We start from the raw sequence: 26,995 nt of genomic DNA on the forward strand, positions 1-26,995 counted from the left end.
TATTTTTGTCTGCCTTTTATTTTTTTATACAAGTGAGTAATAAAAATGTTAAAATTGGACAGTTAGTGTACCTCATTCCACACGGACAAAGATCCATTCTTCTCAACACCGCCTGGGTGTGGCTATTCGATCCATTTCTCCGCCCTTTCAACCCTATTTCTACTTCCTTTTCTCCTGACTTTATCAAATGTCTTACTGAAATTATGATAAGCTGGGCGTGTCACATACTAATAAATCTACCAGTCCCATAATCTGAACTGAAAAGAAAGTTTTATTGTAAAAGGATAAAAGGCTTAAGTAGCTCACTGTTGTATCTCTGTTAAATATCCTTCTTTATTTTTAAGGTACAGAAGTTCTACACACACACAAACTCACACTCACACTGGTAACAAATTGTGTTTGCTTGTTTTTAAGTTTTGCACTGCATCTAAGTTATGAGAGCATAGTTTAGGTCTACTGATCTCAGACAGAGACCTAGAAAATATCCAGTTTATTTGACCAATAGAATCTACTATTTTTGATATTTTAGGGTAAAAAGCTTTAAGTATTATTAGAGGGCTTCATGAGGCAAATTCTGAATTGAGGGTTATTCATAACAACTCTAAATATACTAAACACATATTTTGGGATATTTCAGCTACCCAGAATCCCTTTAAACTTAAATATTGGAGAAGTAGGAGAGTGGTAGCGTGGGTCTGGAAAGTAAACACTCCTATTGACACAAATACACATTTACTTGTATGTCACGCGCAGTAGACACGAGAATGAAGGACGCACTAAAGCAGGGATATACAGCGCAGGGCAGCCCTACCCCACAGGAGTGACAGAGTCAGACCAGAGGCTGAGATGAGTGGCAACAGCAGCCATGGCCATCACCACCACTGCCATTTGTGTGCCGGGTCCCAGGAGCCCAAGTTCTCACCTTCCCTCTTCACTTCATCCTCACAGCAGCCCTGCCCGTCACCCCACTTCCTGGTAGGGAACCAAGCCTCAGAGTTAGAGGGCCTCCGAAGTCACACAGCCACCAGTGGGGGACGTCTTCACACCCCAGGCACCTGGCACGGCAAGTCCGCACCTGCCTGGAACCACTAGGTTCGCTCAGGAAACTATGTCAATGTTTGCGGATGTTTTCCTCAAAATCATTACAATAAAAAGTCTGGGGCTTGAGAGGGGTGAGCCTTGGTTCTCTTGGAAACCACTAAGGAAATGTCTCGGCCTGCTGCCGACCCTCCGGTGCTGACCGGGTGTCGGCTGAGGAGAAACGGCCACTCTACTGTCAGAAGCGGTCCTGCGAAAAGCCTCTAAAAAGCACAAGTGTAAAAGGGAAACCTCCCCGCACAAGGACGGTTACGTTTTCAGGTTTCACCTCCTATGTTATCCCTAGCATGCGTGTTTTTCGGGAATGGGCATCACGCTTCTGAGCACTAGGGATAGCGGGCCATTCCCATCACAAGCAGCTCCCGAAGGGCGGGACTGCCGACAGAACGGATGAGCCTCGCAGGTCAGCTGGCAGGGCCCAGCTGAGCCACGTGGAGGAGGCACACACAAGAGGAGGTGGGGATGCCTCCCTGGCCCAGCAGCAAATCTGATCACGCAGTTTTAAGTATAATGCAGCTCTATGTTGTTCGGCCAGCCGCAACCCTGCACCTGGGAAACACTTTCAGAGCCGCCTTTTAAGACCCCAGGTTATCAGAACTAAAGGAGCAGAATCCAGTAATGAGCCTAGATTTTCATCAGAAGTTAAGATTCTTGGGAAACAAATTCATGAAAATAATGTAATAGATCCTTAAACTGCTCATGATAGCACCTTATAGAAAATGAAAAACAGTAGCCCCGAGCATCTAAGTTCCAAACAATGGGTCAGATTACAGAGAGACACATTTCCTGTCTGATCCTAACAAGGATGGAAATGAAGCTCTCATTTTACACAGAGTGGTGTTTAAATATACTACTTTTCTACGTTATGGAAACATAGTCTTTTAAAGACTTTAAAGTTCAAGTTGAGTTTCAAGTAATCGCTTTGCAGCAGCTCTAGGAGAATTATTGTTCCTCCCGATTAAAAGTGCCTATTTAAATAAAAACAGTAAAATGGAAAATACGCCTTAGAGAATTGTGTTCCTCAAGGCCGCCGACTGCTTGCTTCCAGGCTTTTGTCAAAGGACAGAATGTGTTGAATTCTTCTAAACTGGCAGGGGATCAAGCACAACACCACATAATGAGGTAGCCGAGAACAGAGTTTTCCAATAAACATGAAGAACAAGGGAATAAGTGCATGTAATTCTCATCCGATTAAACAGGAAACATGATAAAGCAAGCTTCACATAGTTATATTTAAACCATGTTCATTGGTTTAACTTAAGAAAGTATGACCCAAGGTTTTTAGGTACACCTTATGTGTAATTAATGAATAAGAATAAAAATAAGGTACTTAAAACCTACGATTTGTTCTGACATGCTAAAAATAAAGTTCTAATAAATGTAATTCACCAACCAGAAAGCAAGATGAACCTACAGACTTGGGATCTGAATGATTTGAAGTGGCTGTTTATTACCAGGGTCTGACGGACTGGCTCACGTCTTCCCATCTATGTGGTGTGGGCCCAAAGTCTGGGCTGTCAATTTCCTCCTGCTTGGACCTTCTCTAATTCACATCACAGTGATTGAAGAATTTACAACTTTGTTGGGCCACGAGGACATTAATATAAAAAGTTAAAATTAGCCCAAATTTCAGTTGAGTGGCAATTTAAAAAGATTTGTTTTTATTTCAAAATAAAAGAGAAGGCTCCCTTGCCGGGTTGGCTCACGGTTTGGGTAGAGCACTGGCCCATGGACTGAAGGATTGTAGATTTGATTTGGGTTAAGGGCACGTACCTCGGTTGCAGGCTCGATCCCCAGCCCCAGTAGGTCAGGGCGCGTGTGGGAGGCAACCAATCGATGTGTCTCTCTCACATCGATGGTTCTCCCTCTCTGTCCCTCCTCCTCCCTTCCACTCTCTCTAAAAATCAATGGAAACATATCGTCAGGTGAGGATTAAAAAAGAGAGAGAGAGAAGGCAAGAGACATTTCTCACTAGATAATTATGCAACACTGTTTTAGGTATTTGATTATCTAAAACTTTGTTATTAGATATTTAAAAGAGATAGAATTTAAAGATCCAATCCCTTAGATAACTTGTAATGACAGAATTAAGAAAGAACAACCTTTCTTAAAGAATATAGTCATAACTGAGCGCCTCAGAGGTCACAGAAATGGGATTTTTGCAACGAGACAAAGTTGGTAAGTTTAAAATGAAAATAACAAGAGTTCCTTCTGAAAAATACAAACATTTTTAAAAGATGTCAGCTGGCTTGAAAAAAAAAATCTATAGGTCAATACTACTGAGACTTCACTGCCAACAGGCAGGACAACTCTCACCAGAGTTCATGTTCTCAAATACGGGCAAGGGGGCTATTCCTCACCTTACACCACACATTTCTGTAATTTCTGAGCTGGCCAGAAAGAATACTTCAGGGGTTACTAACAAACTAGCGAAATGCTTTTCTCAACATTCTAAAACACAATTTCTTGTCCCTTATTGATTACATGTGGCAAGAAAGAGAAGTATAAACGAAGATTCAGCTCTTTAACGCAAAAGTAGCTTCTCTTTCAAACACATTACTTCTTTTAGTAAATTCTGAAATTTCCTATAGCTAACTGATAAAGAAAACCTAAGATCTTTCATCTTATATCTGTGCAACTTGCAAAAAATATGGTTGGGGGTTTCATGGTTATGATATGTTTATAAACATCTTTGTCGGCCTAGAAAGGTAAGTGATAGTCTACTAGGCTGAGGAATGAAATGATCATCCCAAGGCCTGGATTCTGCTGCTCTGCAGTGGAGTGAAGCTGCACCCACTGGGCCCTGGACTGCTCTCTGTCCAGTGGGGAGCACCACCCCTTCACACAGATGCCAGGATCAAAGAGTCCCATATAAAGAGCAGTAAATATAACTCAGTAGCCACTAGGATAAGCGTTATCAGGTATGACAAGCAGAGGTCTCGAAAATCCTACAGAACAAGTGGAGACCATAGAGTTGTGCGTCACATGTCAGGCACTTTGCGTTTTTTATTCTGTGCTAGTTTCCCACTTTATAAGGCCAGCCATCTGTGCACAAACTTTTGCATTTAAAACCCAGAAAAATTTTAAGTCACTCTCGGAGGGTACTTTTCCATCCGGTGAAGAACATCACTTTGATCACAGCATTCTATATTCACCCATCAAAATTTACTGACTGCCAACTGTGTGCACGCACTGGGATTCGCAGATGATTAAGGGACGGCCCTGCCCACAGGACCTTACAATTCAGAGGAAGGGCAGTGCCACATCTGCCTCACTCTTCTGCTTCCCAGAAATCCAAGCAGAATTGTTAGCAGGTGCTCAATAATTTGTTGAAAAAACCCAGAGCAGGCTTTTCTGCACTAATCAGAGCCTCCTCCAAGGCTCGGAGGCTCGAGGGGCAGCCACTGAACAAGGACAACCTCGCCCTTCCCTTCCACCAGGTGCTTTTTAAGGAGGTCCCAGCACTCTTTAAATCGATGCAATGTGCAGTGAAGTGCATCTTATTCTCTCCCCAGATAATCAAATGTCTTCATCTGACCACAGGAGGCCTCCTCTTGAACCAAGAAAGCCAACATTCTGGAAGGTAATACTGCAGTGTTTTTAGTGGTCCCTGAAAAACATTTTGGGATCTTGGTTTGGTACGCTGAAGTAGGAACGCTTCAAATGGAACCCCAATGAACCAAGGCAGCTAACGTATTTCTCTAAAAACCTAACTCACTGCCATGAGTAACTGAGGTGCCATAGCAAAGACAGCCCTATTTTTACCATGTCAGCATAAAGAATGTATTTCCTGTACATCACCTAGGGAACCCCCCACACTTATGATTAAAAAGGCACTTCTAAAGCACCACTGAAGAAAGTGCCATATTAAAGTGGTAGTGCAATATAATAGAACACTTCAATACAGACAATACACCGTCCAACATCCCCCAAATGTCCCTTTTTGGTTGTTATAGTTTGAAAAAAGCCTACTGAAATAACGAATTAATGAAATACACAATGAATTTAGAAATTTCTTAGGCCAAATCTTTAGCATACCAACTACTAGTTGGTAAACATTGTTTTTAATCCCACTAAAGAAAAGAAATGCAAACACCAAGTAAAACTACAAATGTATCAATATTTACACTCAACATGAGTGTAACACAGTAGTATAAACTGAAGGGCCACAGGCTCAGAATTTATCTGAAGCACCAGGAGACAGTAATATATGTAGTCTGGACTACAATTTTCAAAGGAAACATACACAAACAGACTTACCAAGTCACGTAACACACACACACACACACACACTCTCTCTCTCTCTCTCTCTCACTCTCTCATCTCTCTTCTCACACTTTTCCTCTCACAGGATATAAGTACTATCACAAAAAAAAAAAAATCACACAAAACTTCAATGTAAATTAAACACTTAAAAATATTTGAAAAAATCTGCATTTGGATGTGTTAAACAAATAAACAAACAAATCTACTTTTGACTGTAGCATAGGAGAGATCCTTTAAATATTCACTTATTCTAACCTGAGACAACTTTCCTTCTGTTTGGTGGGATAATGAAAATAAATTGCACTTCCCCCAAAGATATTATATTTAAAATTTTAAGATCTATCCTTAGCCGCCAATTCCAACATACTCCTGGTAAAAGTGCCTTATGGAAAAAGAAGTATCAAAAATTTATCAAGAAAAGATGTTTCAAGTCATAAGTGGAATGTTAAAACACAAACCTGCATGAAATAAGTTAAAATTTATTTCACAATACTGAAATAACTGTAATTTACAAAAAAAGTCATGGTTAATTTTGGAACATAATAAAGTTAAATACATCCCTACACTCCAACATAATATTTTTATATTTATATATAGTAAAAAACAGTTTGGCACTTAACAGCTTTTGTTAGTTGTTGCATCCCATATTATGTGGCAAGTTTATTTTATAAAACATTCCCTAATTTCTGCAGCAATAGTGTCATCAAACTGAATTTAAAAAAATACTTTATAAAATGAATTGACCAAGTCATGCAGGCACTGACAATATTGCATCCGGGACCCATTCACGCCTGGACAATGAACTGTCTCCTTGGAAAGGCCTGGCATAGACCGGGAAGAATTTTAAACTTCAGAAATTTTAAAAAAAGAGAGAACTGCTGATTGTCATGGCTTTAATAAGATATCAATTACCACTGTAATGTACCTCATCTGCAGCTTCTGAATGTCAAAGTTGTGTTCTGTACAAGATATTTTACCAAAGCAAATTCATTTTTTCAGCAATTTATCTTTTCTAAAACTGATACCTAATTGTAAAAAGCAAGTTTTCTTTCTTTGCAGTGGCCATGGAGCTTGCTTTGATTAATAAATATCCAAAGTATCCTTGGGAAAGTGTGCGGACAGCTGACTGGTACACAACACAAAGAAAAAAGACCGGCTTTGATTTACAGATTGAATTTGACTGTTACATAAATGTGTGGCAAACCTGGCCTCGTGCCCTGACACAGAATATGAAAACCTCATACCTTCTTTTACCAACTCTTCTGCCAGAATGGAGAGTAAATGAGCCACACACAACATTCTTTAGAACCCCCACAGGCAAGGCTCCTTTCAGCAACTTTGATAGCATTGTGTTGACTTCTAATGGGTATTAAAAACAACAACAAAAACTCTCACTCTTATTTCTGTCATGGTGGGAAAACACAAGCGACATTTCATATGCATGTTAACAACATACAAACATTCCATATAGCAGTTTCCTAAAAAAATTCCTGGTCTCAAATTTGCAACCAGAGGATAGATACATTTATACATTAATCTTTATGACAAAATGCTATGCATAGAGCCATATTCTAAGAGAGAGAAAAAAGCTGTAGAAAACAATTAAAAATGAAGCATTCTATATTCAATTGACTAGAAACCTGATATTGCATAAAATTCAAATGATGAAGCAATCAAGCACTTTGAAGTCCCTGATTTCACACTAAGGTGGTATAATTTGAATGGGAAACAAAATATCTTTAAAGATAAATGCTACTAATGACAGACGTTCCCCCCATAGGAAGTGGGTAGAGTGGCATGGGAGTGAGAGATAGGAAAGGAGGAAAAGATGAATTTGCTCTACTATGAACAGAATGAAATTAGGTTGAGGTAGTGTATTCTACCAGCCAAACTTTATCATAATTTGTCTAAAACTCTTACTAGTGAACGGCATTGAGAAAATTCTACTACAAAGACTAGATTCTGAACACATGTTCGCATTCTAAGACAAGTTTTCAAATCCTAAACAGTAGTAAACAAGACTGTGTGTGCTTTCAGACAGATTTTTTAAAAAAAGTTTTGATCCCTTTATATTTTGCCTGGACAGTTTTTTTTGTATGTTTTTGTAGTCACAGCGGACCTTTCTCATTTGTCTGACTCAGGCCTTTCTTTTATAAAATCTCCTACTCTCTAACGGCCTCCGATTTAGAAAACGGTTCTGATGAACTGAAGGACGAGTGGCACTGCTGAGACCCTTCCCAACTCCACCAGTACCACCCAGAAAGTATGGCATGACGTACCTTAATCTAAATTAACACAGATTTTAGCAACTTCCTTTAAAGTCACATGAGGGCTGCAACTTGACTCACTCATTTATTGAGTCTTTACATTACTAAGATAGAATGTCACCAAACAAATTTTATCTTAGTTTCAATTCATCATAATATAGTTTAAAAAATATTCTCAGCACAGAATACTAATAGTAAATGGAGACTAGCTGGCATACAGTACAATCTAACATTTTAGGCACAATCCTTAATTTGTTGGGCAGGGTTAGGCATAATATTTCCTTCCAAGTGCAGAAGAGAGCAGTCTTGGTATTTTGGGTATGTTGATTTGCATATATGGATTTTTGTTTGTTTGTTTACCAAAGCCAGGTACACAGCAGTCAGATACGAGTTCCCTTCAGGGAAAATGCACCTTAGTATTTTAACTTTAGTATTTTCCATTATGCCAATTCTCACTTCCCTCTTCCTTTTGACACTGACTAGCCTCCATTTGTCTATAGACACACCTAACTGGAGGAACTAATTCCTCCCAGGCAGTTTGTCAACAGTTACATGTTCTCCCAAACAAGAGCTGAAGCTCAAGCGTCTAAGCATTATAAAACCACCAGAGTTACCACACAAAGCCCGGCACGCAGAGCAAGGTTTGGCTGCCATCTCTGTCCCCCTCGCATAGAGCCACCTTATGGTGCTTGGTCAGGAGCTCTGCTTCGGCTCTGCTTCCTCTTCAAGGTGAATGAACACGGATACGGAATAAGCCTTGCTGAAGCTGCAGGCGGAAAAGCTTGCAATTTGCAATACGTAAGGCTGCACACCCCGTGCGGCGGAGGTCAGATGGAAGGAGTGGTTTAGTGTGGTGCCAGGTTCCTGTGCTCCTTTTAAACTCACGCACGTAGTCGTAATTGGTACCTAAACCACAGAATAAGCAGCGATGAGAGAACATGCCTCAGAATCACTAGGAAACAGTCCTGACAAAAATCACCGTCACATTCTTACCTGTGTCAAGATCTCCAATAACATAAATACTGGCTCCTATGGGTACAGCTCCATAAACAAAAGAGGAACTGGCGGGGATGCATAAATTCTGGTCATTAAGATAGATCCACCTGAAAACAAACAGACGGACAAGATTAAGGACATCAAAGGATGACCACACATCTAGGAAGACTCCAGCGACAATAAAACTTGGTGAGCCTCCCACAGTACTAGGCATCACACCAGTACATCTCAACCCAACACTCCACCACTGATTTGCTTTCTTTTTATTTTATTTTACTTCTTTATTTTTAATCCTCACCTGAGGATATGCTTTTATTGATCTTAGAGAGAGAGGAAGGGAGAGGGAGAAAGAGAAACATCGATGTGAGAGAAACATCGATCAGGTGCCTCCCGTACGCACCTGACCGGCGAATGAACCTGCAACCTTGGTATGTGCCCTTATCGGGAATCAAACCTGCAATTTTTTGGTGTATGGGACAACACTCCACCAACTGAGCCACCTGGCCAGGACACCAGTGATTTGTTTTGTTACTCTAGATATTAGTTTTGCCTGTCCTAGAATGTCATATATATTGAATCATAAAGAATATGCACTTTTCAATCTGGTCCCTTTGCTCGGCACAATGTTTCTGAGATTCACCCATGTGTCGCCTGCATTACTAATTTATTTTCATTTCCAAGTAGTATTCCATTATATGGACATGCCAGCATGTGTTTACACATTCACCTGCTAATGCTCATTTGGGTAGTGTCTAATTTTGGTTATTGCAATAATGCCATTTTGGACATTAAGAGTGCAAATCTTTTGTGAGCCTATGTTATGAACTTGACTGGTTATATGGTTAAAAGTATATTTCACTTGATAAAAAAAATGCCTCACTATTTTCCAGTGTGTTGTGCCACTTTGCATTCCGGTTAGCAACGTGTAAGAAGTCCGTCTGCTTGGCATTACCGCCAGTCTTTGTCATTTTATCTGTGTTAGTGGTATGCGCTGCTCTGCAGACTAATGACGTTGAACATCTCTGCATGTGTTTAATGGCCATTTTATATCTTCTTTTGTGAAATGTCTGCTCAAAGATATGCTAAAATTGGGTTTTCTGTCTCCTATTGACTTTAATATTCTTTATGTTTGTGGACACAAGTCCTTTGTTAGATACATATATCACAAAAATTCTTCTCGGCATGTAGACTGCCGTCATTTTCTTAATGGAGCCTTTTGAAGAACAGAAGTTTCCATTTTGATGCATTCCAGTTCATCCTTTTTTTCTGTTATAGGTCATGCTTTCTGTGTCCTTCTAGGAAATCTCTGCCTACTCCAAGGCTGCAAATATTTTCCTCCTGTGCTCTTTTCTGGAAATTTCATGGTGCCAACTTTTACATTTAGGCCTTATGATACATTTCAAGTCAATTTTTGTGTATAGTATGAGGTAAGAAAGAGGCATGGTTCTTTTTATTTTTTGTATATGTATCTAGTTGTTCCAGCATCATTAGCTGAAAAGATGTTTCTTTCCTCTCTAAATGGCCTTAGCACTTCTGTTGAAAATCAATTTAATAACCACTAAAAGGATTTGGGGCTCCCTGAAGAAGTGGTTGGTTCCACAGCTGAGACAGAAAATACAAGATGAGCCTGGAGCATCCTGTGCTGGCAGAGAGGAAGTGCTTAAGTAAGGATGGGGTGTGTCAGAGGGACCCGGGGGCCGATTCCCAATGGCCAGAGCTGGAACAAACTGCGCAACCAAATAAGGCTCGTATCAGATTTATAACTCAGAATAAAATAAACACCAATGCATCCATACTGATATAAATAATTGAATACATTAAAAAATAGGGAGAAGGGACAGGTCTTCTTTAGGGAATTCCAGTTAATAAATGTAGAAAAAATGAGAGTAATAGAAAAATCACCATAGGCAAACACCACAGGAATAACTATTGCAGGCTAGTCCACTGATGGGTGCTAAATTAGTGGTGAGAGTTTGAGGAAAAACAATGCATGCATATTCATAAATTCTCTCTTCCAAGATATTTATTAATTATAAAGGGAAAAATAGCAACTTCATAGTGGAGAAACCCAACAGACACCATTTTAAGCAAGTAATCAAGGTTAGCATCACAGTAATACAACATATTTAAAAAAAATTTTTTTTATTGATTTCAGAGAGGCAGGGAGAGGGAGAGAGAGATAGAAACATTGATGATGAGAGAGAATCATTGATAAGGCTGCCTCTGCACGCCCCTTACTGGGGATCAAGTCCACAACCTGGACATGTGCCCTGACTAGGAATCGAACCATGACCTCCTGGTTCTTGGTGGATGTGCAACCGTGAGCCACACCAGCCGTGCAGTAACACGACATATTGACATCATATTCTACCTGACGTGGTGCAGAGAAGGACATGGCACCACTACTGTGGTATTCCTGCCCCCAAATGCCTAACTACAGCCAAATCACAAGATATCATTAGACAAACCCAAATTAAGAGACATCCTTTAAAAATCTGACCAATAATCTTCAAGAGTATTGTGAAAGACCAGGAAGACCGGGGAACTGTCATACATGAAAGAAGACTAAAGAAATGCAACAACCAAGTGTACTGTCAGACCCTGAGCTGGATTCTGGAGCAGAGGGAAAAAGACAGCAGGAGACAAGCTGGTCAAATTCAAATAAAGTCTGTAGTTTACTTAATAATATACCAATGTTAATACCCTGATTTTTAGATCTGAACTGTATTTATGTAAGATGTTAACGTAAGAAAAAGATGGGTGAGTAGCTTATGGGAACTCTATTTTTGCAATTTTTCTACAAGTCTAAAATTATTCCAAAATAAAAGTTTGGGTGTTTTTGTGTGTGTGTGTGTTTTTTTTTTTTTGCTTACACACACACAAAACTAGACTGCTGAATAATGATGCTCACTCATGGTAATCTAACCAATTTCCCTTTTATAGCTAAAGCACAACCTGGTCAGAGTAGATATTAGTCAGACCTTGGAAATGTCTCTAAACCATTGAGAATCACTGAAGTCCAGGCCGACACCCATTGCTGGAGCATACAGATGCACGGGCATTGCTCCTGTTATCTCTAACTCTCTATGAAGTGTCTAATAAGCCAGAGGTGTAGTTGAGAGCATCTCGATGCTAAATAAAAATGCAAAACTATCTCACTGCAAACAGCACCTTTATTTCAATGAATACTATTCCAAGATTGTTATAAAAAAGTAACTTCCATAATTTTGAATTTCAGGAAACATGAAAGCAAATGATTTGTCCAAGATCCTATACAAGTCAGAAGCAAAGCTAATAAGAGCTGCCATATTTCTAAATACTTCATCTACCATTGAATCATCTAACACCTGAATGTTGACTAGTATCCAATAGTTGGCTGGGACTGGGAACAGTTAATAGGAAAGGTGAAAAATCTAACAGCTTTCACTGAAAAGTGGAAACAGGGACCTGAATAGGCCTTTGAAAGAAAAAGTTTGAAATGTCAAACTACAATAACTAACTGGCTTATTCACATTTTTTGTCTTTAGGGCTAAACATAAATATCTAAACCCCGACATTTAATTTTTTTCCCAGGCTCTGAATCAAACAAGCTGAAGAAAATCCCTATGCGTTGTCAGCCGCTGAAACGCACCGCAGGGCCAATCCCAGAGGAGACACACACACAACTTTTCTGAACAAACCCATTAAAAGACCATGTGTGCTTAGCAGGTCAATGTCACTTCTAAATTAAGAAATTATGACTACATTATCTGCAGAAAAAGCACATCAGGATACAATGTTTTGGAGTAATTTTATAGAGTTGAAAACTTAACACAATCCTTCTCTGGAATAAGTAATGCTGAAGAAACTGGTCTATGTGGATGATGTACCAAAAGCAGATCTCTAAGTCAGACTTCCTGGGTTTCAGAAAAGTCATCCTAGGTCAGTGGTCGGCAAACTCATTAGTCAATAGAGCCAAATATCAACAATACTTCTTCAAAATAGACTCGCCCAGGCTGAAAACCGACTTCTGCGCATGGGCCACGAAGTTTCAATCACACTGTACGTGCGCCCGCACATGGTATTTTGTGGAAAAGCCACACTCAAGGGGCCAAAGAGCCGCATGTGGCTCTCGAGCCACAGTTTGCCGACCACGGTTAGGTGATCTATTTTATATAGTGCTGAGGCTTCAAATTAACTAAAACTAACATGAAAACTGGAGCACGTATTTGCTGTTGCTTTGTTGATATAAAAGGCATATGGTTTTCCATTTCTTTTTCTACCACCTATCACCTCGTTGACTTGGGACAATTTAGCTAACCCAGTCTTGTTCTGTCATCTTTAAAGTTAGGGATACCAGACACCATCACCAACCTCAAGTGACGGTTGAGAGGATGAAATGAAATTGCCAACATAAAGCACTTTGCATAGTGTCTAGTGCATAGCGGGCACCGTTAAGTAGTAGTAGATTTTTATAATGGCCAAGGCAATGTTACGCCTTTAGTTACAAGGTTTTTAAACACAGGCTTATTAGACATGGAGGCTATAATGATGAGTCTGCTGGTAACTCAGGATTAAGAATGCTCCCTTAGAACAACACTTCAAAATACAGCAGGGCTCAATAGCAGCAAGCTTCAGAGAGAGGAGAGCAGGAGGGGAAACAGTCAAGGAGAGGAGAGAAGGAAGGAGGGATGGGGGAAGAAGGGGAAATCAACTCAGGAGAGAGAAGGAAAGAGGGAATCCTGGCTGGTGTGGTTCCGTGGTTAGAGTGTTAGCCCATGCACCAAAGGAAGGGTCTCGGGTTCGATTCCTAGTCAAGGGAACATACCTGGGTTGCAGGTTTGATCCTCACCCCAGTAAGCAAGCGTGCATGTGGGAGCCAACCAATTGATGTGTCTTTCTCACATCAATGTTTTTCTTCTCTCTCTCTCTCTCTCTCTCTCTCTCTTTCTCTCCCTCACTCCCTCCCTTCCTTCCACTCTCTCTAAAAATCAAAAGAAAAAATATCCTTGGGTGAAGATCAACAAAACAAAAAAAAAGGAAGGAAAGAGGAAGCTTTAGTGAGGTTTCTGCTTTTAGGGAGGAAGGAACTTTTTTTTTATAAACATATTTTTATTTATTTCAGAGAGAAAGGGAGAGCGAGAGAGAGAAACATTGATGAGAGAGAATCATTGACTGGCTGCTTCCTGCATGCCCCACACGGGGGACCAAGCCTGCAAACCGGGCATGTGCCCTGACCAGGAATTGAACCGTGACCTCCTCGTTCATAGGTCCATGCTCAACCACTGAGCCACGCTGGCCGGTCAGGAAGGAACTCTTAACAAGCTGAACCTCCTGCAAGGAACAGCTACAGGCTCTGGACAAAATACAACAAACAACTGCCTGAGGGCCTGGAGTGTGAACAAAAGCAGGCAGAGTTGGGGCAGACGCTGAAAATTGAACAGGCATCTCACGTGGAGTATTTCCATTCCTTGGTAGCTTTACCGGAGGGCAGTGGCTTGGGGCAGCTGAAACTCCGAGAGAAAACACTGCCATCTTTCTGGCCATTGGAATCGGGGTAGACAGAGCAACCAGAATCACTAAAGTGTGTGTGTGTGTGTGTGTGTGTGTGTGTGTGTGTGTTGGGGGGGAAGGGGAATCTCTGAAAGATGAGAGGTAGAGAAGAACCCCTAAATTTATGGGCACTCAATTCTCAAGTCTTTGACCCCAGAACCATGAATGCTTGTGACTAAGGCTTGAAGGATAGACTATGAGCGGCCGCCCGCTGTGGATGTGACAGCCTGCAGTCTGAATCTAACCAAGTCCACTGCCTGCTGAAGATCTCAGAGCACTCTAAAGCAACATAAGAGTCCTCAGGGCCTCGACAATGTTCAGTTCACAGCGTCCAGGATGCAATTCAAAATTACTCAACAAAAGAAGAGCCAGAAAAATAACTCATTCTCAAGGGAATAAATAATCAACAGACGCCAACTCTGCGATGACTCAGATGTTGAGATTATCTATCAGGCAGGGACTTGAACGCAGCTACCATGACTCTGCTCAGTAAGGGAGAGGAAAATGTGCTTATGATGAAACACAGGAGGTTTCAGCAGAGAAATTAAAAAAATGAAAAACTCTACCTGAAGAAGCTAGGAAAGGAGGAGCACAATAAACCCTAAGTAAAAGGAAAGGAACAATATAGACAGAAGCAGAAGCCAATGGAATGAAAACACACGGTGGAGAAATGACCATCAACAGCTGGTTCCTGGGAAAGATAAACGCAGTGGTAGGCTTTGTCAACAGAGGGTGCTGGAGGGACTACAGGCCTGTCCTGGTGCTGAACATGGTTAGCTCGATTTGGTAAGCAGTGGAGAAACAGGAAGACTTCCGCAGGAGACGATAGATCAGAGTGACATTACTCCTTCAGAAGCACAAGTGGGTGAGATGATTAGAGAAGACGGGTTAGGGTTAGGGGCTAATGACGTGCACAGAGGAAAGCGGATGCCTTGAAGAAGGAGCAGAGAAATAAAGGTGGGGTGCATGTAAAACATATTAGAGTTTAAACAAGAAGATAAGACTTGACAGCTGATGAGATCAAAGAGGACCTTTTTGAGTATGGACAACGGGGAGGTGGTAGCATTAGTAAAAGAATGGGGGCATAAGGAACAGGAGTAGAGACACTGTCATTCTGACAAAGTCGTTCCTATGACTGGGTTTAACTTATGGCAATTTCTTTGCTCTCTTTCAGTTTGTTTTTTAGTCAGAAACACAGAAAATAATAAGATATGGCATTTTTCCAGGAAAGTTTTAACCTAAAAATAGGGAACAAAGGCAGGAAAGACAAGAGATTATCTAAAAACAATAAATCCGATTTTATACAGATTGTTCATCTGGCAACAGTTTCCAGAGAATGCAAATATAACATACTTGGAAACATCTGCTCTTTTAAGGAATAAAAAATGTTACTTTATTTCTATAGATTTTTATGGGAAAGCCTATGTTTAGCAAGATAGTATGGGAGCTGAGAAGGCTGACTCTGGGGCCAAAATATCTGAGTTCAAATGCAAGCTCTGCCACGGGCTATCCGTGTGTCTTTGGGCAGATACCTAACTTCTGTGTGTTTTGGTTTCCTCACAAATAATAAAAGGAGCAAAAAGAGTACCTATAACGCAGAGGGTTGTTGTGAAGATTAAATGAGTTGAATGAGTTAATACACGGTGCTTAGAGGTACAAATGTGTTTAGTGTCATCTGAACAAGTAAGAATTCTATATAAACTGACCTCCACACCATCCCCTGTGGATGAAAATCTGTGTATAACTTCTGTCTCTCCCCAAAATTAACTACTAATAGCCTACTGTTAACCAGAAGCCTTACTGATAACATAATCCATCAATTAACACATATTCTAACAATAAACTGTATTCTAACAATAAACTAGAGAAAAAATGTTAAGAAAATCATAAGGAAGAGAAAATACATTTATATTGCTGTATGTATTTATTGGGAAAAAAATCTGCATTTAAATGGACCCACATAGTTCAAACCCATGTTGTTCAAGGGTGAACTGTATGCTATATTAACAACAGAAATTCAGCTTTCTTCTTTCTATTTATGAACTAACATTGAAGAGCTTAGAAATAAGAAAACTAAAGATACATGCATTTTATTTGGAAGTGCTTTTAAATAGCAAGAAAGGAGCAATTCTCTTATGTTTAACCATTATAAGCTGAAAGCAATACACTGACATCTAAAGCTTATCAACTATAAATATAAAACCTGATAGAAATATAAAGGGCAGACTGAGAAACTTTGCAGCCTGATTTAAGTCCTATATACTCAAAACAGGGACAGAAAATGGTAAAATCATAAACAACCTTGATTATTCCAACCTTGATTATTATAGCTCTCTAGCTTGTACTATCTAAACAGTAATTCAGCCATTATAAAAAAAAAAGCTTGTATCAATACTTTATCAGAAACCAAACACACTGTCCACTGCTTGTTAATGAAACGGGGCAGACTATCTCAAGATTCATTAGGGCAGGAAATTAATATACTACTTCATACCTTGGACTGTCAACCCTCATAGTAGTAGTATGTTAAGGAAGAGAAATCTAGAAAAGTCTGAAATTTTGCCTCCCAGCCCCACCATAGCAAACATCCTCTAAATTGTTCTCACACTTTGTCTAATAAATTCTCCTAAGATAGTTTACCCCTGTAATTGAAGGGGGAAAAAGGCTATGCAAATACCCTACATTTACAATACATTAAGTTAGGTAATATTTTTACATTTTATTAAAATCTTGGTAAGTGCTCACTGCTTGCTCTAATAAAAAATCATGAGCCCTGGCTGGTATGGTTCAGTTGGTTGAGCAACTTACCCTGCACCAAAAGTCTGCCGGTTTGATTCCCGATCAGGGCACATGCCTGGGTAGTGGGCTCAATCTCTGGTAGGGAGCATGCAAGAGGCAGCCCATCAGTGTTTCGTTATTATACTGATGTTTCTCTCTCTCTCCCTTCTTCTCTCTCTAAATCAATAAAAATTCTTTTTAAAAAATATGAAATTAAACATTATATTATGGCACCCCCTTCTGGTAACAGGACTGAAACACTATCACAAGATTAATTTTAGCATGGCAGCTTCCCTGCAGGATTTGAACATATTACTGCAATAAGAATACTCTTTAGTGGTTATAACAACAACAACAAAAAATACCACAAAAACGCTATGAGAGAAGGGAAGAGGCGGGGAGGTTGGGAAGAATGCTACCTACTCCCTAAGACATTTATGCAGCCTGTCAGAGGTAGTCTCTGGCACAACACTTCACTCAGTTAATTAGCATTTTGCTGAATGTCTAATACAGGCAGTTGTAAAGCTGAAGGTAGGATTTAAAGTTGGCATGGTTGTACCATGCCCTGATGGAGCTTACGGTGAACAACAATCCAAGAGGAAGACATGTACAGAGCATTATGAAATCACAGACAGAGGAACCCAATCAGACCTCTAGAGAGTGATAAATAAGCAGAGTTTTGGAAGAGGCCAAATTAACTGGATAAATGTGGGAAGGGAAATTTTAGGCAAAAGAATAGTATAAAAGCACAGATAATCATGACATGTTTTTGGGGGAAATATACTGGGTTGAACAGTAGCAGAAAAAGAAGCCAAAGGTCATATCACAAAAGGCCAAATATGCTAAGTTAAGGAGTTCAATATCTAATATGCATTAGACATAGATCCTAAATAGATGAGATAATTCTGTTAACGTTGTAATTAGCTACTTACTAATAGGAAAGGAGCAAAGGGAAGGCCAGACATTATAAGCATGGCTATCTGGCAACTTCACCAGGAAGCTGCAATTTTAGACTGGGAAGGGGTTCAACAAAGGGGAAGATGGATGCATGTAGAGTCAAGTTGGGGTGACATAAGGAAAATACTGGTCTGTCACTCTAACCTGGGAACAAAGATCATTGGCTTTGGGTAGAGCCAAAGCAAGCCCATGAAAATTTGGGAGTACAAAATCCCAAGACAAAGGAATTCTCTCTCTCTTTGCTCCTGCTTCTTTGCACTTGCCCATGTTTTCTCCATAGCCAGGTGGCCCTAGAAGTCCCAGGCCATGCAGACCCCACACACAATGGATTGCAGATGGAAACACAAGCTAACCTAGCCTGATGCTGGGCTGTGCAAATATGGAACGAAGGCTCTGGGCTGTGGCTTTAATTCTAACTCTGCTAAGATACAGCTGGACTTTTTCCTGTGGGACAAAGGGAGATGGGATCTTGGAAACTCAGGGGTTTAATTCCATGCAAATAAGTATCTTTCATTCTCCTATGCAAGTCTCAGAAAATTCCTTTTCTCATGACATCACAAGAAGCCCACTTCCACCAGCAACAGGTGGAAATAAGAGAACACCCCACCAATAACAATTCCATGAAGTAACTTGAAAACAAAACTAAATAAACCTAAAACATGACTTTGAAAGGAAAAAAAATTGCAGAAGCTACGTGAAACAATTCATAATTACCTTTTAAACTCATCATGGTAGAATTCAGACTTGCAAGTTACCATCTCGCTACCCTGGATGTCCTCACGACTTCTGACTCCCCCAAATACATACAGTTCCATGGCAACTCCACAGGCTACAGCTCCAAATCTGAAAGGCCACACAGAGCTGATTAGGCATTTGATTTACAACTCATGACCCAATTCCCTAATTCCTCTTCTGCTTGTTTTAATTCTGCAATATTCAGTGTTTGGTGAATATGCACTCTTCCTTTTTCAGGAAATGGATTATTCATTTAATTTTATATGAACTAAATGCCAAGTCAAATAAAAGGTTCATTTAAATGAAATGAAGAGCAAAAGCCAGGTTCGGGGGAAAGTCCATATGCACATTCTTTCACCTTCTCTCTTTCAGCGGACATATAGCAGTCCATTGCTGGGTCCTTGGGTCATAACATTCCACAGATTCAAAAAGTTTTCCATATGACCCTCCACCCATGGCATAGATTTTCTTTTTCATAGCTGCATAGCAGCCAATCTGAAATAAGAAAGCAACAGTGGGGGAGGCAACATTTATTATTAAAGTTAGATAGATTAATATTCACTTATCTAAGAGCACTGTAAGACTTCTAATAGTAAAACTATGGTGTTTTCCAATATTACAAATGATTTAAAAATGAGAAAAAGAGCAAGGTACTACACATATTATTAATCCTCAGAAAAGAATTAACTTCATCTAATACTATTTCACTAAGATAATTAATAACCCTCTTATTCAGGGAACTTTCTGGTCTCTCTATCTTTTCATCACTGTTAAAGATTCCAAGATTTAATTCTATGGAGCAAGATGTCACTCAATTCCTGCCCAAATAATTTAGTTGAAAGGGCACAGACAGTGAGAGAACATATTATGAGTACATGTCAGTATTTTAAAGGTGGACATACCTACAGCACTGGACAAAACTCTGGTTTGATGATAAACTCACTGCTCTCCCAGAGAGTATAAATAAAGACAGATGCTCTATAGAGCCAATGTGACCATTTGTGTCTTTTTATTCTACCCAGTGAGCAATGGTAGTTCTTTACCTCAAAATTAATGTTTCTCCCTCGTCCTGCATGATGATTAAGAAAATAGGTTTAGAAGATGTGGTTGCTTCCTAAGTTAGTGCACTAACAAAGCATTTATCAAGTGTAGGCCTTGGACACAGCAGTGCCAGACAGCCACTGTTAGGTATATGCTCACACACCCTCCGTTTCCCACCTTGGTGTATGGCTGATAGCAAAGGCAAACTACCAAGAGAAGCAGAATTCTGTAACATTAATTCTTTTAACACTATCAATTGTATTAAAAGACTTATGTAGGAAATAAAAAAACATCCACTGTAAAATCCAGTTTGTAAACACAAGATATGGTTCTCACCTTTCTAACCATGGTCAAATCAGGTTGCTTTGTCCAGGTTTTAGAATAAATATCATAACACTCCATGGAAATTAGCTCTTTTTCACCATCCTCTCCTCCTAAAATGTACAGCATTCCATCGATCTCCACAATTCCAAAATTATGTCTTGCCTGAAAAGACATCAAAGATCTTTGTATACAAAAGGCTGTCATAATGAAAGCCAGTATTATGGATTTAATAAAAATTACAGATATGTTCCAGCAAGGAAGTCCATGCTCAAAACCCTCTCTCTCAAACATTTCTGCTTTCCCTAGCAGCTCCTTCTGTCTATCACAATAGACAGAGAACCCAAGCCTAGAAATTTCTCAAAACAAGGGAATTACCTGCATGGTAAATTCTCGGTCAGAATCAGTACTTTTTACTCACAATAGCTCATAAATAGAAAAACACACACATTAACTTCTGGTTCAGTGAGATTCTTTGTGCAAGTGTATCCAAGTTGATGTGTGAAAGACAAGAACCACAGTAACAGGACTGTCTGCAGCAGAGAAGCAGTGTGGGAAACAGGTCTGTGTTAAGGCTATGGCAATGACAGAAGCTGGAGGCATTTCACATTCATTTGTCAATATTTTCTTAGTGTCCCCTATGCACCCAGCATTATTCTAGCACGGAAGATAGAATGTCAGCCAAACACAGACAAACTCCCCTGCCATCAAGAGTTTGTGTGAATGCTCTAGTTGGTTTGACTCGGTGGATAGAGCATCAACCTGAAGACTGAAGACTCCCGGGTTCGATTTCGGGCAAGTATCTCAGTTGCAGGCTCAATCCCTAGCCCTGGTCGGGGCATGTGTGGGAGGCAACCAATCGATGTGTCTCTCTCACATCGATGTTTCTCTCTCTGTCTCTCCCTCTCCATCCCACTCTCTCTAAAAAAACCTATGGAAAAATATCCTCAAGTGTGGATTAACAAAAAAACAAAAAGAATTTGCGTGAACTTTGCCGTATGTGAGAAGGTGTTACATGGTATGAAGAGAAAGAAGGTAGGGTAGGGGAGACAGGAGAACTGATGGGCCAGAGGCAAGGTTGCCCTGACAAGGTGCTATACGGGCAAACATTGAAGGAAGCAAAGAACATGGGTATCTGGCAAAGATTCTGAAGCAGGAGTATTTCTAGGTCTGAGAGACTGCGAGGAGATCAGACTGAGCAAGGGGATGGCACAGAGAGGAGAGCTGGGAGGGCAGGCACTGGCCTTAGGAAGGGGGCCTGGCAGGGTCGCTACATTTTTTCTTATACTCAAATGCAAAACAAAAGTGCCAAAGGGGGGGGAAAAACATGCCGAACAAATAAAAAAGCAATGTTTTACCTCATTCATTGGTGGCAATGCAGTCCATGAATTTGCATCTGGGTCATACTTTTCTCCTGAGCTCAGGGTCTGCTTATTTTCATCTTGGCCCCCAAATACAAACAAAAATCCTTCTGCAAAAATCAAAGGAGACACACAAGAAAGTTGAAACATATCTTCAATACCCACCTCCAGTTGAGTATAAATGCCACAGCTGTAGAGAGAGAATGTGGAGAAACCTTCTCTGATAACAACAACAGATATGAGATCTTTATCAGATTCCATTCCTTCCTTGGTGAGAGAGGAAGTCTGAGTCACTGACCATTTTACTTCACTCAGTATGTTTGAATGGATTCCCTCTAGCCTACAGCATAAAAGGAAGACACCACCCACTCAACCCACCAAGCAGCTCTGGGTTATCTCAGTTCATCTATTCTGGGAAACTATTCAATCTTTCTTTTAATGGCTTTGAGGGGATGAAAAAAACAAATCTAAACCCCAGGCCCACAGCAAATGTGCCTCTCCGAAGTTTTAACCCTCAGGATGAAGTCCAACCAGAACTAGAAACCAGATTTAAATCTCCTTGCCTAGCCAGGAAATCTCAAGATTTGAATTTGATTAATAGTAATTCCAAATTAATACTGTACTCAGGTATACAAAGAAACTAGACTCTATGAAGCAGACAATAGGAGGTAGTCTTGCAAAGAATTCAAATTTCAAATATTGAAATAATCAAAAGACTTAAACAACAATGCTTACTATGTTTAAGAAATAATGACAAATTTGAAGATAACTCTTTGGAAATAGGACTAAAGAAGTGACTAGCAGATTTGAAAAAGATTTAAAGAAAATTTCTAGAAATAAAAAATAAAAAACAGATAAAATTAAAAGTTCAAGAGATGGTTTTAATGGCAGATCCATCATATTAAAGCAATAATTCATTAAATGGAAGATAAATAAAAAGAAATAATAAAGAAAGCAATACAGTGTGGCAAAAACATAAAAAACAAAGCAATGGTAGGAGGCAGAGGATGGAGTAAAAATGTCTATCCATGTTTAATCTGACTTCCAAAATCAAAGGAAGAAAGGAGAACAGAGGCAATATTTTGAAGACATAATGAATAAGATCCAGATTCAAAAGGCTGAGCCACAGAGTCAAGATGACCAACAATCCCCAAATATGGTAAAATGTCAAATAAAATGTGCATGAAGGCACACTGTAATGACATGGCAGAAAACTAAGGAAAAATATTTTAAATACAATCTTGAGAAAAGATAGATTTTTAGGCTGACAACAATAACAGCCAGAAGTTAGTAGAAAGATATTTTCAATGTGCTGAAAAATAGTAAATACCAACCTTAAATTCTATACCTAGCAAAAATATCCTTTAAAAATGAAGGCAAAGTAATGATACTTTCAGACAAATAAATGTGAAGAGTTTGCTACCAATAGAACCACAATGAAGAAAATTCAAACGGATGAATTTTAAAGAGAGAAGGAAAATGATCCTAAATGGAAGGTCTGAGGAGCAAGGAAGAAAAAACAAAGTGGTAAACATGTGGGTAAGTTTACACAATCTACCTATAGATACATATATAAAACATAGATTAATGAAACATGTACATATGCAAATATTGTATTTATAAATGATCATGTATTTTAATACTACTAAACTAGAAAACATGAAAAATAGAGTATAAAAGTACTGGTTAACTTTAGGCTTTGATAATAGGCTCTGGTTTCTAAGGAAACCTTCAAAGGAATATACACAAAGAATATAACTTCTAAACTAGTATAGAGGGAAAGAATAAATGACCAAAAAAGTCAATCAATTAAAAAATGCAAGAAAAGAAGAAATGCAGAATGGCTGGGCAAATAGGAACTACTTCAATCATTTCACAACTTCAGTCCATACAACTGAACACAATTCCTCTCCTCATGGTTTAAAGTTTCTGAAATGTCAAACTCTCTAGGAAACTTTTGAAAATTAATGATATAGGAACCTTTGTGGTAGGTGTGCATGTGAGAAAATTCTAAATATGTATATACATCATGGGAGGAAAATTTAAGGAAGCAAATTCTGAAAGGTAGAACAGAGAAATCAGCCCTACATCTTACTGGCTATACCACTCCATCCAGCTGTTTATTTTGACAATAACTTCAATTAACCTGGCACCCAGAAAATTATTCCATTTCTACACTATAGTATAGATTTAGCCATTTCTATAACATGGTATGGTGTGATAAAGATATATTTATTTTTTTAAATATATATTTCTTTATTGATTTCAGAGAGGAAGGAAGAGGGAGAGAGAGATAGAAACATCAATGATGAGAGAGAATCATTGATTGGCTGCCTCCTGCACACACCCTACTGAGGATCAAGCCCGCAACCCGAGCGTGTGACCTTGGCCAGAATCGAACCTGGGACCCTTCAGTCCGCAGGCTGACGCTCTATCCACTGAGCCAAACTAGCTAGGGCAGTGTGATATAGCTTTAAAAAATAAAGTAAGGATCCCAGAAGGACTGCTGACAAAAATTAGAATGAAGTAAAATGGTACTTGTGGGGTGAACCCAAAAGGCAGATCCAAGATTAAGAGAAAGGAGGCTAACAGGGGTAAGGCAGCAAAGACAACCTTTTCTATCATTTCCTTGAGTAAGAGCTTTGAATACCATGGAGCTATTTTCAAACTTATAAAGGTCAACTAAAACATCCTTTCTGTGGTAAAATAACTTTATGCCATTGTTAAGTAATGTCTTCTAGAGTCTCATATGAAATGCCTGCTTTTACAATATACTCTTATTTTAGACACAGTTATATATTGTGATTCTAAATTGAATTTCAAAGATGATGTGACTATCACAGCTCAGAGAAATTCTGTGTTCCAAGTATGGTCACACAGCTCATTGCTCTTCTACCAGTTAGGTCAGTGGTCGGCAAACTCATTAGTCAACAGAGCCAAATATCAACAGTACAATGATTGAAATTTCTTTTGAGAGCCAAATTTTTTAAACTTAAACTATATAGGTAGGTACATTGTTATTAACTTAATTAGGGTACTCCTAAGCTGGCCTTTGCTAAAAACGTCCTCAATCTGATTGAGGTACGTTCGCTGAGGTCGAACCCTTCCAACTCTCCCATCCACACTCGTCTATCTGAAACAAGTATACAAGACGAGTGTGGATAGGAGAGTTGGAAGGGGTCGACCTCAGCGAACGTACCTCAAAACAATGTACCTCCCTCGCACTGCGTATCCCGCGGCCTGTCTTCACCGCATCTCCCGTGCCGACCGACACCCCCCACTTCTTCTAACGCCACTTCTTCAAAATAGACTCGCCCAGGCTGAAAACCGACTACTGTGCATGGGCCACAAAGTTTCAATCCCACTGTACGTGCGCGCCCACACGTGGTATTTTGTGGAAGAGCCATACTCAAGGGGCCAAAGAGCCGTATGTGGCTCGTGAGCTGCGGTTTGCCGACCACTGAGTTAGGTCATTAATATACTAAAGTCTGAAAAATTGCTATGTATTATAATTTGGGGACAACAAGGACTGACAGAAGACACTCTTCTTACCATAGTCTTAAAAGTTAGAAATACATTAAAAATGTCATCACAGAGAGATAATATTAAAAGGCTGTCAGCCCTGGTTGGTGTGGTTCAGCAGTTAGAGCATCAGCCAGTGAAGTGAAGGATCAAAGGGTCGAGGGTTCGAATCTGAGTCAAGGGCATCTACCTCGGTTGCAGGTTCGATCCCTGGCCCCAGTTGGGGTGTGTGCAGGAGGCAACCAATTGATGTGTCTCTCTTACATTCATGTTTTACTTTCTCTCTCCCTCCTCCCCCCCACCATCCCTTCTACTCTGTCTAGAAATCAATGGGAAAAATATACTTGGGTGAAGATTAACCAAAAGAAAAAATAAATAAATAAATAAAGGCTGAGTTGTTCTGCACAACCCAGAAATTACACATTACTTGATCATGTGTTTAAGTAAAATTTGCCACAGAACAGTACCTGCTGAGAGCACTCCGTGGTTAATTCTTGGCATGCTTAACGGGGCCAGTTCAATCCAAAGCTGCCTATTAGGGTCATAAAGAGGGCACATGCAGCGCATTGCTGCTGTTGGTTTCCGTGAACTAAAAAGGGAAATAGATTAGCAGTTAATATGTTTTATGTAGTTCTGCTACAATAACTATGACTAGTTTGCCACTCCAAAAAATGTTTAAACCATTTAAAAAATCTACTGCTATCATGCTTTAGATACTGAAAAATATTATGAATTCTTGTTCACACAAAGATCTCTCTTCCCCTATACCGTTTTCAAACAACACACACCCATACTTACACTCTTTCTTCTCCACCAACGGTCACAATGCACTCTGAGTAGCCCCGGGGTTTGAAACTGGCCAGCATTGCCTCTCCTTGTTGTGGCTGGCTCAGTGGTATATTGCTGCACTCTTTGACAATTTCTCGTACTAATGGTTCATTCAGCATCTGTTCCCGTAAGTAGCTGGAGTCTAATCCTGAAACCCACAGTGCTGACATAACGTCCTTCATGTGGACCTGCAGAAGAGGGTAGAGAGGATGGGGAGGAAAAATGGAGAATGCAATACATAGCTTTTAGAATATGGATTTCTCAACTCATGGAACACTGAAATTGTTGATAGACTATCACAAGGCAAGTTATAAATGCTAGTGCTCTGTGAATATGCTTACCAGCCCTGTTCCTTTCTATTTCCCATAGCCTTGATTTTTAAAAAAGTTTAATTTTAAAAAAATCATCAATTCATATTTATATTTGATGTATCACTGCAAAGTTTCAAGCAGCTTTCTTTACACCCTATAGGGTTCCCATAGCAATAAGAAAACTTGCAAGAACTCTGCTACAATTTGATTGAATGTGCTGTGAATTAAATCATGTTTATAGAAGTATTATATACAGTAATAGCTTGATACAATATGGTAAACCAGTTAGTGAAAATGTTTCAACATTATTACTATATGAAAAAATTAGAAAAGACAAAGTTTAAAAAAATCCTGAGTACTATATAATTATTTCTTAAGTAATTATTGTTAAACATATCTAACATGTAAATATGAACTATATATTTTTCATGATCCATCATTAAATTTGAACCAAATGATTATAGCATACTACATACATAAGGTGAAACTCTTTAATGATAGTCTTTCTTGGTTTTGAAATAGTCATTTTAAGGTATACTATTCTATACCCTGAGCATTAAAAGGCAACAGTTTTTACAGCATCATGTTCAGATTAACCAAAGGATGAAAAACTGCCTCTTGTTTCCCCAGCAGTCAGTTGACCTTAGCATCCTCATCACTTTCCAGCAAGAAGAGGGTAAGGGAGAAACTACTGATAGTGGACTCAGTGAATGGCACAAGCTGGAAAATGTTCTATCTCCTTTCCTAACTTACCCAACTAATGTGGAAAATAGAACATCAACTGTATAACTATGCTGAGTCTACAAGCATAGTTTCTGGACATACTCATAGATCTACAGAATTTACATAATTATACAATAATCATTAAAACCTAAGTCAATGGTTATCAAGAACTTAAATTAATAATGCAATTGTACATTTGAAAACTGCTCTAAAACCTAATGTAGTTTTCACTGTAAGTGTAGTAATTGAAGCTAGCATC

General features: G+C 39.4%; 1 protein-coding gene across 2 annotated transcripts in view; it reads right to left on the minus strand.

The window, feature by feature from the left end:
- Positions 1-5,827: 5,827 nt before the first annotated feature.
- Positions 5,828-26,995, minus strand: part of GAN (gigaxonin) — a 53,625-nt gene continuing 32,457 nt past the window's right edge. Inside the window, exons 4-12 of one of the 2 annotated variants that reach the window (XM_023752581.1) lie at positions 25,673-25,890; positions 25,342-25,463; positions 21,350-21,462; positions 20,007-20,156; positions 18,988-19,124; positions 18,609-18,737; positions 8,625-8,734; positions 8,311-8,537; positions 5,828-6,723 (exon numbers count right to left, since the gene is read on the minus strand). In XM_023752581.1, coding sequence (XP_023608349.1) covers positions 8,356-8,537; positions 8,625-8,734; positions 18,609-18,737; positions 18,988-19,124; positions 20,007-20,156; positions 21,350-21,462; positions 25,342-25,463; positions 25,673-25,890 — 1,161 coding nt within the window. In that variant the 3' untranslated portion in view covers positions 5,828-6,723; positions 8,311-8,355. Of the gene's footprint in view, positions 8,538-8,624; positions 8,735-18,608; positions 18,738-18,987; positions 19,125-20,006; positions 20,157-21,349; positions 21,463-25,341; positions 25,464-25,672; positions 25,891-26,995 lie in introns of both variants that reach the window. The other variant, XM_006087044.3, reaches the window with a different exon arrangement.

This window comes from Myotis lucifugus, unplaced genomic scaffold, assembly GCF_000147115.1.
Source record: "Myotis lucifugus unplaced genomic scaffold, Myoluc2.0 scaffold_35, whole genome shotgun sequence".
Taxonomy (NCBI): Eukaryota; Metazoa; Chordata; class Mammalia; order Chiroptera; family Vespertilionidae; genus Myotis; species Myotis lucifugus.